Genomic DNA, 15,323 nt, shown 5'->3' with positions numbered 1-15,323 from the left:
CCTCTTGCACCTGGAGCTTAGTAGGAGTTCATTAAACAGCAGGTAAATAAATATGTGGGTAAGTAGTTGAAGTGTACAGGGAGGGTACATTTATCTCTATCATACATGAGGCTATTGATCTCAGAAGGCCAAAGTCACTTGTCTGAGGTCACAGCAGCAGGGCACTAGAATCAAAACTGAGGCTTGACTTCAGGGTCCCCCTGACCCCAGGGTCATAATGCACCCTTTAGCAAATACCTGTTGATGGTATGCTCCCTTCTCCTTTCAACATAGCCACGTTCTCTGTATTTCTGGGAAAGTTTGAATTTTGCTTCTTTGAAGGAACCCTCGGGAAGCCCAGCTCCCTGAAATTCCTTCCCACGTGTCTCCTGGTTCTTGACTTTCAGCCATCACTGACCAGCAAGTCCAACCTTGTCCAGCAGCACGAGTCTGGTCTCAGCTCCAGCAGCTATGAGCTCAGTCAGTACATGGCGGATGCCCCTGAGCAGTATGATCCTAGGGCGACAGCAGTTTGGAGTCCAGGTCAGGCAGGTGGGTACTCGAGGGAGCACTGTTGAAAGGTGGGTGCGAGCCTCTTGGAAAGCTGCACCTAGCCTGTGTTTCCAGAAATGAATCCTTGTCGGCTGCATGGGCTTCTTTTCTCACCTTTTCTATTGAAATGGAAATTGCATCCTGGCTGGCCCTTAGAAGTGAACACTGCTCCTAGCCATGGGCAGACTGGGCCAGAAGGCACTCAGGAGTGTTTTCAAGTAATAGATGAAGAAGTGAAGATCAGAAGAGAGCTCATGTAAATAAATAAACACATAAAAATAAAAAAAAATACACAAGATTTTTAAATGCAAAAACATTTAAAAATAAAACAGATATGTGCAATGTTTACAGGCTACTGTGAAGATAGATCTTAAAAATACATTCAGGAAAACCAAGATTCAATCAGTTTTCTCAAGTTTAAAAATGATTAGAATAGAAATAGAAATAGAAATTTTAATGAAATAAATCAAAAGAGTAATCAAATGCCTATTAATTAGTTATGTTTTAAGTTTTTTAATAATCTCTACATGAGTACACATTAGATAAAAGTCTGCAGATTATTAAGATAAAATTGCAGTATTCTAATCTGTCTGTTTTATGAAGTAATAAAGAGGTGATTTTCTACAGGGAAAAAAAAAAGAAGTGAAGAACAAACAGAGAGAATGGGGTAAAAGCAAAAGCAGGACACAAAGCATAATTGCTTTGTTGATTGTAGGAGTCTTGCCCTGGGCATAGAAGCCACAGGCTCCTGGCCTCTTACTATGGCTGAGAATCTGGGTTGGGCTGCACTATCATTTGGACCAAATTAACACATTCTTACATTCTATTCTGACATATTCTCAGAGGCTTAACTTGGACTGGTGCAAGGAGTATGGGCTTCTTCCAATTACGTAGCCCACCCAGAATCTGAGCTTGGTCCCAGGTGAAATTTGGACAGAATATGTCTGTGGCATATTTCTAAATTAAAGAAAAGCTGCAAAAGAAGTGCTAACAGGGTCCATCTGTGTTCTCTTGGTCAGGGGATGTCTCAGCAGCAGGTCCCAACACACCCGTGAAGTTCTACATCCCTCATGTGTCTGTGAGTTTTGGTCCAGGAGGTCAGCTGGTGTGTGTGTGTCCCAACTCTCCCCCTGATGGGCAGACGGCCCTTGTGGAGCTACACAGCATGGAGGTAAGCGGGATCCCGTGTCTCTGGTATGCTGGCGCACTGCACCCCCAAACTGCTCTCCGCATACTTGCCCTCTTCCCTTTGCCTGAGCCTGGGCATCTCCAAGGGGGGTACGCTTGTGAGGAACTGGGCCATGTGGCCCCTGGAACAGGAGGCACAGGAATGGCTGGGCTCTTCTCTGGAAGAAGTCATGCTAGACTTATGTTTCCCCTTAGGTGCTAGGGCTCATCTTAATAAGAAGAACACATTTATTCTTCTGTTTCCTCCCCAAGGCCCTAAGCCACCTCCATGGACCACAGCCCTGGGGTCTGACACTAAACTTGACCAATGGGGGCACTTGGTGGAAGTCTCAAAGACCAAATCTGACTTTCTGTTCCAGGTTATTCTTAATGATTCTGAAGACCAAGAGGAAATGAGAAGTTTCTCAGGACCCCTGATCCGGTAAATTACTTTAAGAGACTGAGTAAGGACTTTTGCATTTGGGGGCTTTGTTTTGGTGTCTTTGGAAGAAAATGTTTCTCTACTAGATATAACCATATATATGACCTGAGTCATTTTGATAAGCCACTGGATAGTTGAAGGACAGACAGAAAAAATAGCTTCACAATTTAACAATCAGTTCCATTTTGTAGATATTCCGTGGTAGGATGTTTTAGCATTCTGTATACTTTATAGATGTTAGTAAAAAAGTGGAGCACTGGGAAGTCACCCTCAAGTGGATCGCAAGGGAAAAACTACCAAAAGTGACTTCTCAAAGAATGTTGTCAGGGTTCCAGTTACTGGACAGTGTGCAGGTCTGCCCTCTGCAGGCCTGAATTGGAACTGCCTTCAAGTCGCCATTCATGTTGCTGATAAATATTCAGGGTACATTTGTTGTGCAGAAAGACCTGGCTGGGTGTCAGAGGACCTGGGTTCAGGCATCCTACTAAGTAAGGGTACCATGGTGGGCAGGCCAATTAACCCTCTGCATATTACTTTTTCCTCTGAGAAATGATGTTATACTCACTCTGCCAGTTCAGGTGGTGACTGTGAGCCTCAAGGGAGATTACGCAGTATAAGCCCTTTAAATAGCATTGCTACTATTCAAATGTATTCTTGTCCTGAAGCTACCCTGCCCAAGAAAATCCCCTTATTATTCCTGACAGCTCCTTCAAGTGAAATGAGTGCTGTCTCTATGTCTTACACACAGGTCTACAGATGAGAGTAGAGAACTGAGTTGGCTATTAAACTCTAGGTATCAGTCCCAACTTGGCTTCAATTTGTTGGATAATATGGAGCAAATAATAATAACCATTTATCGAGAACTTAGTATATGCCACAGAATCTGCTTGTTTCTTTTCGTATGCATGCATTTACTTTCATTATCCTTATTTTAGGGAGGGGGAAAACAGGTTTAGAAGAGATCAGAAACTTGTCCAAACTGAGAGTGACAGACCAGATTTAGACTCAGAACCGTCTGACTTGAAAGTCTGTGCTCTTAGCTGGTATTTTGTCACTTCACCGAGGCCTCTGGCCTCAGCTTCCTCATCTGTAAAGTGGAAGGGGTGTAAAAGAGAGTCTCTGAAGTCCCTTCCTGTTCTATAAGGAAATGACCATCCTGTGGCTACAGACTATTACCCCACCCTGGGTTGTCAGCCTTCAAGCCCAACCTCACCTTGCTGGTGCCCACATACTACAGGCAGAGCAAGGATCATCCTGAGTGTGGGAGAAGTCTGCCTGCTCACTCTTTGCTTCCTGAAATCTCTCGCAGGGAAGATGTTCACAAGGTCGATATCATGACATTTTGCCAGCAGAAAGCAGCTCAGAGGCTCAAGTCCGAGACCCCAGGAAGCAGAGACTCAGCTCTACTGTGGCAACTGTTAGTTCTCCTCTGTCGCCAGAATGGGGTAAGTCATGGCTTGGATGCTCGGGCAGGTGCAGGCCGGGGTGGAGTTTCAGGCCATAGAGAGATGAGGTTTGCTGTATGGTGTGATTATGAGAAGCACTGCTCATTATGGGAAACACTGCTCACGTGTTAGCACCAGGTTGCTAATGCAGACTTTCCCTCTGATGCTCTCCTGCCCTGGACGGGAAACGCAGTGCTCTTGTGGGGTTACTGCACCAGCCCGATTAAACACCTGTGAAATTAGGACTGGCTCCAGCAAGCTTCATGGCTCCTGACAGCCAGAAAATATCCATGATAATGAAGTTGACGTTTGAAATTCAGTAATCTGAGGAGGGACTGCCTGTGTGTGCATGAGTGGTGAAGTACCTTGTGCAGAGGGCAAGTGCCTGGAGCCTGCTCTCTGTAGCTTGGGCAGCCTGCTTGAGGACCAAGGGCCTTCTCCCCCAGGATGACCCTCTTTGCCTTGCAGTCCATGGTGGGGTCTGACATAGCTGAGCTGCTGATGCAAAACTGTAAGCTGGAGAAGTACAAGAAGCAGCCCCCCGTGGCCAACCTCATCAACCTGACCGACGAGGCCTGGCCGGTGAACTCCGGGCCCCGCAACCTGCTCACTGGGGAGGTCCCCCCGACGGTGGAGACACCTGCGCAGATCGTGGAGAAATTCACCAAGCTGCTGTACTATGGGAGGAAGAAGGCAAGTCTGCCCTTCTCCCAGGCGTCCTGTAGAAGGGTGACCACTGTCCCCGCCTCTGACACCCTGCCTCCAATTACATGAATGGCATACACTGATTTTAGAGCCAGTGAGAAGTTCAGAAAGGCACGGCAAAGAAAATAAAAACACCAATATAAGTTTTAACCATTAACACCTACGATGGGAGTGTAGTCTTGTTATTAAAGATAATACCTGTTAGCATCTAGATAAATTTACCTCCAGAATTTTCCCATGTGTATATTAAAATGAAGTCAAATTACATATACAATTGTTTCTCTTTTTCCATTTAAGATCACATGGTGAAATACCATATGGCATTAAACTGACAGCACCATTTTATTTATTTTTGTGGTGCTGGAGACTAAGCTCAGGGGCACAGGCAAGTTTCCTACCACTTGCCAATAGCACCATGAAATAAAGTCTTACTTTGTTTAATCACTCAACTATTTTTTGAATATATAGGCTATTTACAATTGTGTCATCTTGTAAAGTATGCCATTTGAACATTTATGACATGTCACTGCTGATCCTTGGTTTATTTTTTAGGATAGATTCCTAGATGTGGGATTACTGGGTTCAAGAGTAAGCCCTTCCAGGCGGTTCTTCGTATACACACCAAATTAGTTTTAGAACCGTCATTTACAAGTAACAGTTCTGCCTACCAATATTGAATGCTGTGATTTAGCAGATGGAGGGAGATGTCTTGTCTAATTTTGAAACTGTGTTTGTGTTTTATAAAAGTCATAAGTTCAAATGTTTGAATCTTTTTGAAAATCAATTTAATGAAATAAAACAATAAGGAATGTAAGGAAGGAATGATTCCCCTCCCCCCTCCAATCACCCAATTTCTTCCCTGAAACATCCAAACATATTTTTGCATATATAATAATTTTCCTCTCTCTCTCTCTCTTTTTTCTTATAGCATACTGTGGGTCAGGCCTGTGCTTTCCTTTCTAAATATTTAGAAAACAACTTTGGAGTTGGTAAACCTTTTCCATAAAGGGATAGGCAGTATATATTTTTGGCTTTGTCTGCCTTCAGGTCTTGCTGCAGTATTCAGTTTAGCCCTTGGAGCATGAAAGCAGCCGCAGACAATGTATAAATGAACGAATGGCTGCATTTCAAACTTTATTTATGGACATAGCAATTTGAATCATATATAATTTTCATGTGTAATGAAATATTATTTTTGTTTTGATTTTTTTCAAATAATTAAACAAGATAAAAACTCTTTGAACTTGTAGGCTGTGCACTGGGCCATGCCGAACACGCAGTACACTGGATTTGGCCTTTGGTGTATTTGCTACCTCTTACCCCTTTATCATGCTCTCTTTCTCATAGCACATATATCACCTTCTTTGATTATAACTGCCTCATTATTTTTTATGGCTGCATAGTTTTCTATGGATTTTATAATTAATTCAGCTAAGCTCCTATAGATTGACATCTAGATTATTTCTTTTGCTATTACAAACAATGCTAAAATTGTTATTTTGCCTAATGTGAGAAAATACATGTAAGATAAATTTCCAGAAGTGGAAGCCTTGGGTCAAAGGGTAAATGGTTTACAATTTTGATAGGTGTTGAAAAATCTCATTAGAGCTGTAAATCAGTTCACCCCCTCAGCAATGTATGAGAGTTTGTGTCTCCCCACATTCTCCCCATGTCACCAGCCAAAAGTGTTTGCAGACTTTTGATATGTGCCAATCAGAGAGGTAAAGAAATACCATTTACTATTAATTTGCATTTCTGTTATTAGGAGTGAAGTTGATTATCTTTTAATCTGTGCGTTTTCTGGTCAAGGGTTTTCCACATCTTTCAGTCTTTTATCACCACAAGTTGATGTGTTGGAGTTCTTCCTTGTTTTTGGACTATGTGTCCCAAATCACAACTTTTGAGGGATCATATTCCCGAAGCCTTTTCCTATTTTGAAATTAATTCCTAAAAATGAGGTTGGAGTACTTTGGTAACTTCATTTTCACATTTAAATATTTAACCTCTTGGGATTTTGGTGTATGAGGTTATAAGTGAGTGCTTGACAATGATGCCCAGTAAAAATCAGTGGGATCAAGTCGCAGCCATTCCCTGTCTATTCCCTGTGGAGTAGGGAGTGAGAGTTTCCCCAGTGATTCATTTATTCAATAAACATTTATTAGCGGCTACTACTTCTAAGGCGTTGAACCCAGTGAGGCGTACAGAGATAAATGAAATACGAACTCTTCCTTTAAGAAAGATAAGCAGCGAGCATAGCAACTATAATAACAAAAGCAGATTTAAAAAATATTTTCTACCTTCCAGGCAATTGCTTAACATCCTACATGCATTGTCTTCTTTATTGCCATAGAAACACTACATTAGCTTCCCTCCTTGCTTTATGTATTTTTGGATTAGAAATGTTAGTAAGTGGTAGAGTGAGGGTTGAGCAGGGGCCTGAACCTGGGCTTCTAACCTCCCTCACACCTGGACCTGAGAGGAAGCGAGGGGGAGATGCGGTACTCATGGAATGTGAGTGATGGACGAGGCGCCGGGAGGGAGAGCATCTTTAGAACCCTTGTTCATATTTGCCTGGGTCTTATTTCTGGCATTGGGTGAGACTTGTGTCCTTGATATAAATTCTCAGTTTCTTCACTAGTTCTGTTTTTTTTTGGGTACTGGGGATTGAATCAAGGGACAATTAACCACTGAACCTCATCCTCAGCCCTTTTTATATTTTATTTAGAGACAGGGTCTTGATGAGTTGCTTAGGGCCTCTTTAAGATGCTGAGGCTGGCTTTGAACTCGTGTCCTCCTGCCTTAGCCTCCGGAGCTGCTGGGATTGCAGGTGTGCACCACCGTGCCTGGCTTTTCACTTGTTCTTAAATTATATTTTTGGACGGGCAGATTTTTGAATCATCTGTAATTCCCAGTCAAGCATTAGTAACTCCTTTCCTTACAAAAAAAAAAAAAAAAGGTTTCAAAATTATCAATATATACACAGACAGTGACCTTTAATGTCATTTTTCACTTGCCCTGTATGAGAGGCTGGTTTCCCTAATTGTGGCTATTTAAATTTGCTATCCTTCTCCCCCAAGAAGATATCATGGAGGGATGTTGAGCCGATTAAAGAACTTGGAGATAGAATTACCTCATTAGTGAATTCCTGTCCCCAAACCACATCTTGTGGCAGTAGGAAGTTACTAATACCAGTTCAAAACCTCCTATATGAGGTAGTTCCTTACTAAATATTTCTGGAAAACTGAATGTAAAGGTTAGTAGACATGTGTCTGTGTATTATTTTGGCCTGAGAAGTCATTTGACAGTTAACAAGCAATTGCTTTTAGCATTAGAAGGTAGGTTAACTTCTGTGTTTACTGGATTAAACTTATAGCAGTTTATTCTGGTTCATTGAGAGCTCTGGACAGGTTGATGGACCCATGGGGCAGCCCCTCTCCCTGCAGTTGGACTCAGGATGCAGGAAGCTCTTCCCTCCTCAACCAGGGAGTCCTCTGCATTCCAGCAGCCAGATGGGGTGGAGGATCGGGTGTGGGTGGTTTTATGGTCCAGAACACTTCCATTTCCTTTACATGGTGTAGACTCAGCCACACCCGGGCCCCAGCTCTTCACTGAGTCCAGCTCTTCACAGAGGAAGGAGAGCATGGATCTTGAGCTGTTGAAAAGGCCACTGTTCTTCAACAGGCTCGAACATGAATACTTGTTATGCTATTTGCATTTTGAGACTTTTCTTTGGGTGACAAAGTAACATCTATGTAACATCTTGTTACGTAGATTCTTACAAGTATTTTGTAACTTGCTAATAAGATATGGCTACCTGGTGACCATGTTTGAGAGAAGTCAAGGAAATGGCATAATGGGTGGCTGGAGAAGTGGACAATCTAGAGAAAATACCAAGCTGATTAGAGGCCCCCCTCCCCTCCCTCCCCGCTTCCTTCTTCTCATTTATAATGAGGCCCAAGAGTTTCTGGAGGCCCAGCCTCTACGGTTCAGGGTGCAGCAGTGCCCACTGTGGGAATGTGTTATTTCTGTGGCCGAGGCACTGCTGAATGTGACGTTTTGGTTTTCAGGAGGCCTTGGAGTGGGCCATGAAGAACCACTTGTGGGGTCATGCTTTGTTCCTCTCCAGCAAGATGGACCCACGGACCTACAACTGGGTCATGAGTGGGTGAGTCCAGCTGACAAAGGAGGCCAGTGGCACAGAGAGGCCTCCCCTCCAGGGCTGGGTGGGGATGGGGGTGGGGAGAAGTGCCAAAGGCACTGGGAAGGACCATGCTCCAAGCAGCCTCCGTTTTTTTTTTTTTTTTTCCTGAGCACATCTTTTCTCCAGAATCTTAGAACCCAGGCACAGAGATGCTCTTTCTATCTGTTGAGTGGAATGAAACATTTTAGTCATATTTTTGAGTTTCCAAAAATTAAGTAGTTTCTACATTGCTGTAGTCTTCTCTGAGAAGGGGCTATTCTAGATAGTTCCATTAGGGAGGGAACAGATATGACTTAAGCTTAACTGAGAAAACCATAGGACCAAGGGTTTTGATGCAGGTAAGTGTTGAGTGGGGAGGTGGGTGACAAGAGGTAGGCTAGGTATTAGGGCAGCAGGACCATGATACCAGGAAAAGATCCCGTGGGACTGGGAGTCAGATCCACAAGTCGACATCTGCAGCAGTGGTGCTGCCGAGACTGCGGAGGTGCTCAGTCAGAAGTCACACCAGCAACGGAGACCCACCCAGGGGCCAGGGGCACCAGGAAGGACAACCACACCAGAATGGGAGAGGGATTGGGGGAAAGGTGCACGGCCGGCCTTCTGGAACGAGGGTGACGAAATAGCAAAAGAGGATCAGTATCGGGAGGAGGTGGTGGCGTGGGGGTGGCTTTCTGAATAGGTCCTGCAGGCTCCAGCTGGCATTGGGGCGGCGGGGGTTGGGGGTGAGAGGGTCTGTAAGGAGCAGGCTTGGTGAGAAGATGGCACTTTTAGTGTTTATCTTCTACTGTTGGCTGAGGCTGTGAAGCTGCCTCCAACCTGGTTTGTGCTTGAATTGGCCACAAATCCTGTTGGGCCAGGTTGGATGAGTGGATGGACCCCTCCACTCTAAGTTCAATCTGTGTTCCTCGTGGCTGCCACTCTGCCGGGAGCCGTTCTCCACCACGGCCTCAGTCTCCCTGGGGGACAGGTCATACTGCTGAGCACTGGAATGTCGGAGAGCTCTGGGGTAATTATGAAATGTGCTCCGCGCTCCTGCGGCAAGGGTGCTGTGGGGAGAAGACGGTGTTCGCAGGGACAGTTTTCCTCTGGGTTTTGAAAATGAACGTCCCACAACCCCACATTGTGGCATATATTTCTGCTACAGATTTTATTTTTCCTTGGGCCATTGATTTTTGATCGGGCCAAGTGAATTGTGAAAAATATCTTACGGAGTGTGCTTAAGTCTCAGATCGGCTGTAGAGCTCATTATGTCCTTGTTAAGCAGATCCCATGGATTGTCATGAGCAGGATCATTTCTGGTCCCTGTTCCACGCCTCTTTGGTTATTGAAAATGGCTATTTAGTGCTTGTGAGTAAAAGCCATACAGACCCAGGCTTGGGGCGAATCAGAAAAATGTCACGGAGCCGTGGGCTTGGTGTGGAGGAGGATGGCCGGGAAGAGGAGCCCACGAGAAGGGAAGAGCTTCCAGGTCACTCTGCAGCTCTCTGGGGGCCCTTGAGGTGAGGGTGGGATATATTGTTGACAGAAGAAGGCCCATAACAGTGGTCACTCTAGAGTTAGAGGGCTAGGGCCCAAGTGCAGAAAGCATCCCTACACAGGAAGTCTATGGGTGTGTGTGTGTGGCAATGAAGATGTTTCTGTCACCCCCAAAAGGAGGACGGGAAGGCCCAGCAGAGCAGAGATGCTCGCACTCCAGAAGAACCTACTGAAACCCAGCGGAGAGGCCTTGCACTTGGCCATGGGCCAATACTTCTGGGCCTGGTCCCCCAACTGACCTTTCTCTCCTGCAGCTTCACCAGCACACTGGCGCTCAACGACCCCCTGCAGACCCTCTTCCAGCTCATGTCGGGGAGGATTCCACAAGCAGCCACGGTACCGTTCCTTAGCATTGCCAGGGTCAGGGTGGGTGGGGACTGCTGGCTCCGGAATGCAGCGATGGCTTTCTAGATGAGACAGGACCAATGACAGTCTGTTAGTTATTGGCCCTGTGCTAAGCCCTTTGGTGCATATTATTTCATTTAATGCGTGGAGGTAGGAGTTATCTCTGTTTTGTGGATGTGGAAACTGAGGTGCAAAGGTGTACATGGCTCAGGGTCACAGAGATGGTGGGGTCACTCTTGGCCCAGGTCTGTCTGACCCTAAAGACCTTGCCCTTCCCGCCATGTTACGGCTGCCTGCTTTGCAGTAAAGCCCACACTGCAGTTCTCCAGGCTCTCATGCTGGGCTGTGCTTCCCTACCCTGGGCAAGCTCTTCCCCGGGCACCAGTCCTCAGATCCGACACACTGCACTTCGCTTCTCTTGGAGCAGAATGTGGCTGAGAAGTCTGAGGCCTACCTGCGCGTTTTCCCATGATAATAGACTTGATTTTTTTGCCCCAAAGTATCCTTAGCTTCGAAGCCCAGTAACTACTAGGATGTATCCTAGTGTTGACTGTCTAGGTCAGTTTTCTTCCCCCTTGGGGCCTAGCACACCCTTTAAATATGTCCATTCATAAATTAGAGTCTGGGAATTTCCTTGAAGTTTATTCATTTATATTTGCTCATTCCATTACTATGGTTTTGTTTTCAGGAATTCCATGTATATACATCTCAAATGCATAAGCTATATAAGTACATGATATATATGTGTATATAAATGTATATGATTTTCTCTTTAATTAAGACTCTTCTCTCCCACCCACCCTCCGTCCCTTCGTTCCTATTTCTGCCTGCTGTGCTTTCACCAGTGTCTCTTGCTCTTGTGTCCTTCCATCTTTGTCTTTATTTCTTTGATGTTTCCCTCCACTTCTGCAGGTCTCCGTTGCCCACTATTTCTCTCCTGAGCTCTTGTAACTCAGCTTTATGCTCTTGCTTCATAGAAACAACTGTTTCATGATTTCCCTCTGCTTCTTTCTGGTGCATCTACATTCAATCTCCATTAATTTTGACACCTTTTATTGTATTTTGAAGCTTGGAGTTTTTTCCTGACAACAGTTTTAAGGAAAATGGACATCACACTTTTACTTTTTTGTCCTTATTGCTGTGGATAATTCTAAGAAAATAAAAGAGACCCAATGACTTCCGTGACCTATTGTTAAACCAACAGACTGTTTTGGAGCAGTGTGCCTCTCAGTTCAGCTGAATGGCCTGTGCCCTGCAATGCAGTCGCATCTCCACAAGAGCACTGTTACAGAACATGGTAGAATCAACTTAGGGTCCTCTGGGTCTCACTGCAGCAGTAGAGTTAGCTACTTTTCCCTACTCATGGGTGAGAAAACTGAGGCATGAGAGGTGATGGGTGGGTGCAGGGTTTGCTCTGGGAGTGTGGAAGTTTCTTGGCATCCTCATGAAATGCCTGAATTGAGTGACATGTGATGAGTGGCTTAGGCAATGGCATGGTAATGGGACATGCAAATGAGGTTTCATCACAGGTTTAACCTTGACTTTGCTGTTACCTCTGTGCAAGCCTGGTCTGATTACACAATCCCACAAAGCCTCAGTTTTTCACCCTTGTGGTGATTTTGTTACCTAGCCAATAGGATTATTGTGAAAAATGAAGAAGAGAGAATTTGTGAACCTATCATCCACCATGCCTGGCCCATTGAAATTAGTTAATAATGTTTCTTCTTTTCCCCTTTACTCCATAGATCTGCTTGGCAGAGATGTGTTACAAACCATACAGGAATAGACAGAAGAATGAATTCAAATTTTCTCCCTTCCCCCTTATTTTTAGTAAGGGATTTTCTTCTTTTCTGCTGGTTCCTTTACATCCAGCAAAAGAGGCCTGACTCTAGGCAATAATAATTCCTATCACATACGATTGTTGGCAGGAAAATGCTTAGTGTAGGATATGATTCAATACCTGAGCCAGGGTGGTAAATGAGAACTACTATTATTATTTTGATTTTTCATCATCAATGTATTATATTGCATTGCCCAAATAAGCAGGGAGAAAGAATAACATAGAGTTGGATAAAACCATCTTTTATTCCTTGGGATAATTACAAACACCAAATAATGTGAATAGTTTTGAGGTCCAAATCTTAGTTATTACTGTCAATCTGCTCTACTCATCTGTGCAACAAATTAGAGTTGGACTGGCCTCTTTGCTTTTTTTTTTTTTTTTTTTTTTACCATTGTGTGTGTGTGTATGTGTGTGTGTATTAATACTGATTATGGAATTTATAAAGTAAAAACCAAAGTGGCACAGTGATGCACACCTGTAATCTTAGCACTTCAGTAAGCTGAGGTAGCCTCAGCAACTTAGTGAGATCCTGTTTGTTTGTTTTTTTTAAAAGGGCTGGTGATGTAGTTCAGTGTTAAAGTGCCTCCTTAGTTCAATCCTCAGTACAAACAACAAAAGAACCAAGAGTGAAGCAACTATGCTATATGCTTTATATGGATATTACCTTATTTTATTATCAACAATAATGCAGTTAGGTGGAAATTATGATCTCCATTTTAGAGATGAGGAAACAAAGGTTAAAAGACATTAATAGTCTTGCTCGGGGTCACAGCTAGTATGAGGCAGGAATCAAGTCAAATCCAGGGCCTGTGTTCTTTCTAGGACCATCATATTGTTTATCGACAGTTTCTTCCCTGAATTTTTCCCTCATTTGGGAGAAGAGTGGCCCTTGGGCTAGCTCGCAGGGAAAGCACCATTTCTGTTGGTTTTCCCCACGTTTCTACTTCTCTGCTGCCCCCTGGTGGAGTCCTTAGCCTCCCAAGGCAGGAGGGAAGTGACTGGGGATTGAGTACTGGCCGGGTGGACTGGCTATTCATATCCCTAAAGCGGTAGTAAGAATCCCACCTCACAGGATTGTTGCAAAGGTTAGATATGATGACGTGTGTCAAGGGGCTTAGTAAAACCAGAAAACATTAGCAGTGGTGAGACATCAGGTGGCCTAGTGTTCCCCCTGACATCTGTGACAGGCTAATGCAGTCTCTTCTACTCATAAGAAAAAGATGTTTGATTTTCCTTCTCCCACGCAAACATCAAAGTTTGTTTTTCTTTTCTGTTTTGTTTTGTTTTGTTTTCTGCTATTTGGGGTGAAAGTAAGGCCCTGGGAAGAATTTAAAAATTAGTGAATGACTAATGTCATTTTGTTTATCTCCTGATATTCTTGGGCACATGCATATTCTTGTATGTATTGTCTATGTGTGTCTGTCTGCCTGGCTATCTTTCTAGCAGTTTTGTCTTCTTATTTATTTTTAATGAGAACTCTAGATCAACATTTGGTAGCACGGCAGTCAGTATCCTGAGTGTCCCCTGAATTCCTCCAAACCAAAAGACAGACAGCAGCCTTTTGTGTTAACCTGTACTTTGGGCAGCACTAAATGACTCTGGAAGCCTTCATTATTCTTCTGCCCTTTTTCAGTGTTGTGGGGACAAGCAGTGGGGGGACTGGAGGCCCCACTTGGCTGTGATTCTGTCAAATCAGGCTGGGGATCCGGAGCTGCACCAACGTGCTATTGTCACCATGGGGGACACCTTGGGTAAGTGGACGCCTGCGCTGCCCCCTGCTCCTCTAGGGTATCTCCAGGCCTGCTTTAAATACCTGTCCCTAGATTCTGAGATTCTGTGAAGGCCAGTCTATGTCGCAGGCTCAGGAGCTTTGCAGTTCTTCCCTGCATCTCTGTTCCCCAGAATTTCCACGGCAAGCCAGAGCAGGCCAGCCCGACACTTGGTGTTCTGATGCTGCAGACTCTCCTCTCTGCAGTCTCTTCTTTGTCCCTAGTGACCCCCCTGTACATGGAGAAGCACAGAGGACGATGTTCCTTGCTGCTGTTAGTCCTTCAGTGACCCAGCTCAGTCAGTGAGGAAATTCTGTTTTTGCCTGAACTACTTTTAAAAATCACGATAATAATAGCAGCCTTTAGTCTTTACTCTGAAGTCTTTACTTCTGTCATCTCTGTCTAAACACAGCCTTGCGAGCACTTAGAGGCTAGTGAATGTTCCAGATGAATGGTTCTTTAATTTGCTCAAGGGGCAGAACATCTAGAAACCCTGGTGTTCAGTGTGGAACTCTGTGAACGCTGCTCTGTTAAACCTGAAGTAGTCACGCGTCAGGTGCTGCCAAGAGGTGGGGTTGTTCAGCGCCCTGGAAGAGAGGTACCCATGTTTGTGGAGGCCCTCCTGAGCCAGGCACCTTGCTAGGGACTTGATGGACTGGAATTCATTCCATCTGGTTTAAGAATTGCTTCTTACATAGGGCCACTTCTTTGCTCAGGTGTAGACATCCCTACTCACCCCACATCATCATGAAGGACTAAAGTGTTTAGAAAATTCCTATGGAAAATCCATTAGGGAGAATGAGAATAGGGCCTTATTCTGGCTGAAGAGAACTGAAATGTAACACCTGAGGTCATGAAGCAGGGTCAGTGAAGGGGGGGGGGGCGCTGCAGGGGCTGTGACTTGGCCTGAGAAGCTTGTTGATTTACTCCCGTGAGGCTTCTCCCCTGACCCCCAAGTCCACTCTTGCATCTCTCTCTCTCTCCCACCCACACGGCGGGACCCCACACGGCGGGCTCCATGACTGGGTCTTGTTCTGCTCCTCCCACAGCGGGGAAAGGGCTGGTGGAGGCCGCTCACTTCTGCTATCTCGTGGCTCACGTGCCCTTTGGCCACTATACCGTGAAGACAGACCATCTGGCCTTGCTGGGCAGCAGTCACAGGTATGTGACGTCGTGGGAAAGGGAACCGCAAAGATGTTTGCCGCGGGACTGTTTTAGCCCTTGCTGGGTTTCAAGGTGCCACTGTTGATTTTTCCTGTGAACTTTAGCTGCTGCTGAGCTGGCTCACCACCAGGGGGCCTCAGACCTCAGGTCCTGCTGCTCTGCGAAAAGGGCGAGC

The 15,323-nt window shown here is 44.9% G+C and overlaps 1 protein-coding gene across 2 annotated transcripts in view; it reads left to right on the top strand.

Annotated features, from left to right (window-relative positions):
• Positions 1-15,323, top strand: part of Sec16b (SEC16 homolog B, endoplasmic reticulum export factor) — a 45,477-nt gene that overhangs the window by 7,204 nt on the left and 22,950 nt on the right. For both annotated transcript variants that reach the window (XM_005319768.5, XM_040276823.2), the window contains 9 exons: positions 387-531; positions 1,551-1,702; positions 2,079-2,140; positions 3,450-3,585; positions 4,054-4,278; positions 8,358-8,455; positions 10,282-10,363; positions 13,849-13,966; positions 15,034-15,145. In XM_005319768.5, coding sequence (XP_005319825.3) covers positions 387-531; positions 1,551-1,702; positions 2,079-2,140; positions 3,450-3,585; positions 4,054-4,278; positions 8,358-8,455; positions 10,282-10,363; positions 13,849-13,966; positions 15,034-15,145 — 1,130 coding nt within the window. The remainder of the gene's footprint in view (positions 1-386; positions 532-1,550; positions 1,703-2,078; positions 2,141-3,449; positions 3,586-4,053; positions 4,279-8,357; positions 8,456-10,281; positions 10,364-13,848; positions 13,967-15,033; positions 15,146-15,323) is intronic.

The sequence above is a fragment of the Ictidomys tridecemlineatus genome, chromosome 10 (genome assembly GCF_052094955.1).
Source record: "Ictidomys tridecemlineatus isolate mIctTri1 chromosome 10, mIctTri1.hap1, whole genome shotgun sequence".
Classification (NCBI taxonomy): domain Eukaryota; kingdom Metazoa; phylum Chordata; class Mammalia; order Rodentia; family Sciuridae; genus Ictidomys; species Ictidomys tridecemlineatus.
Note: the sequence above shows the minus strand (reverse complement) of the source record. Positions and strands in the feature narration are given on the sequence as shown.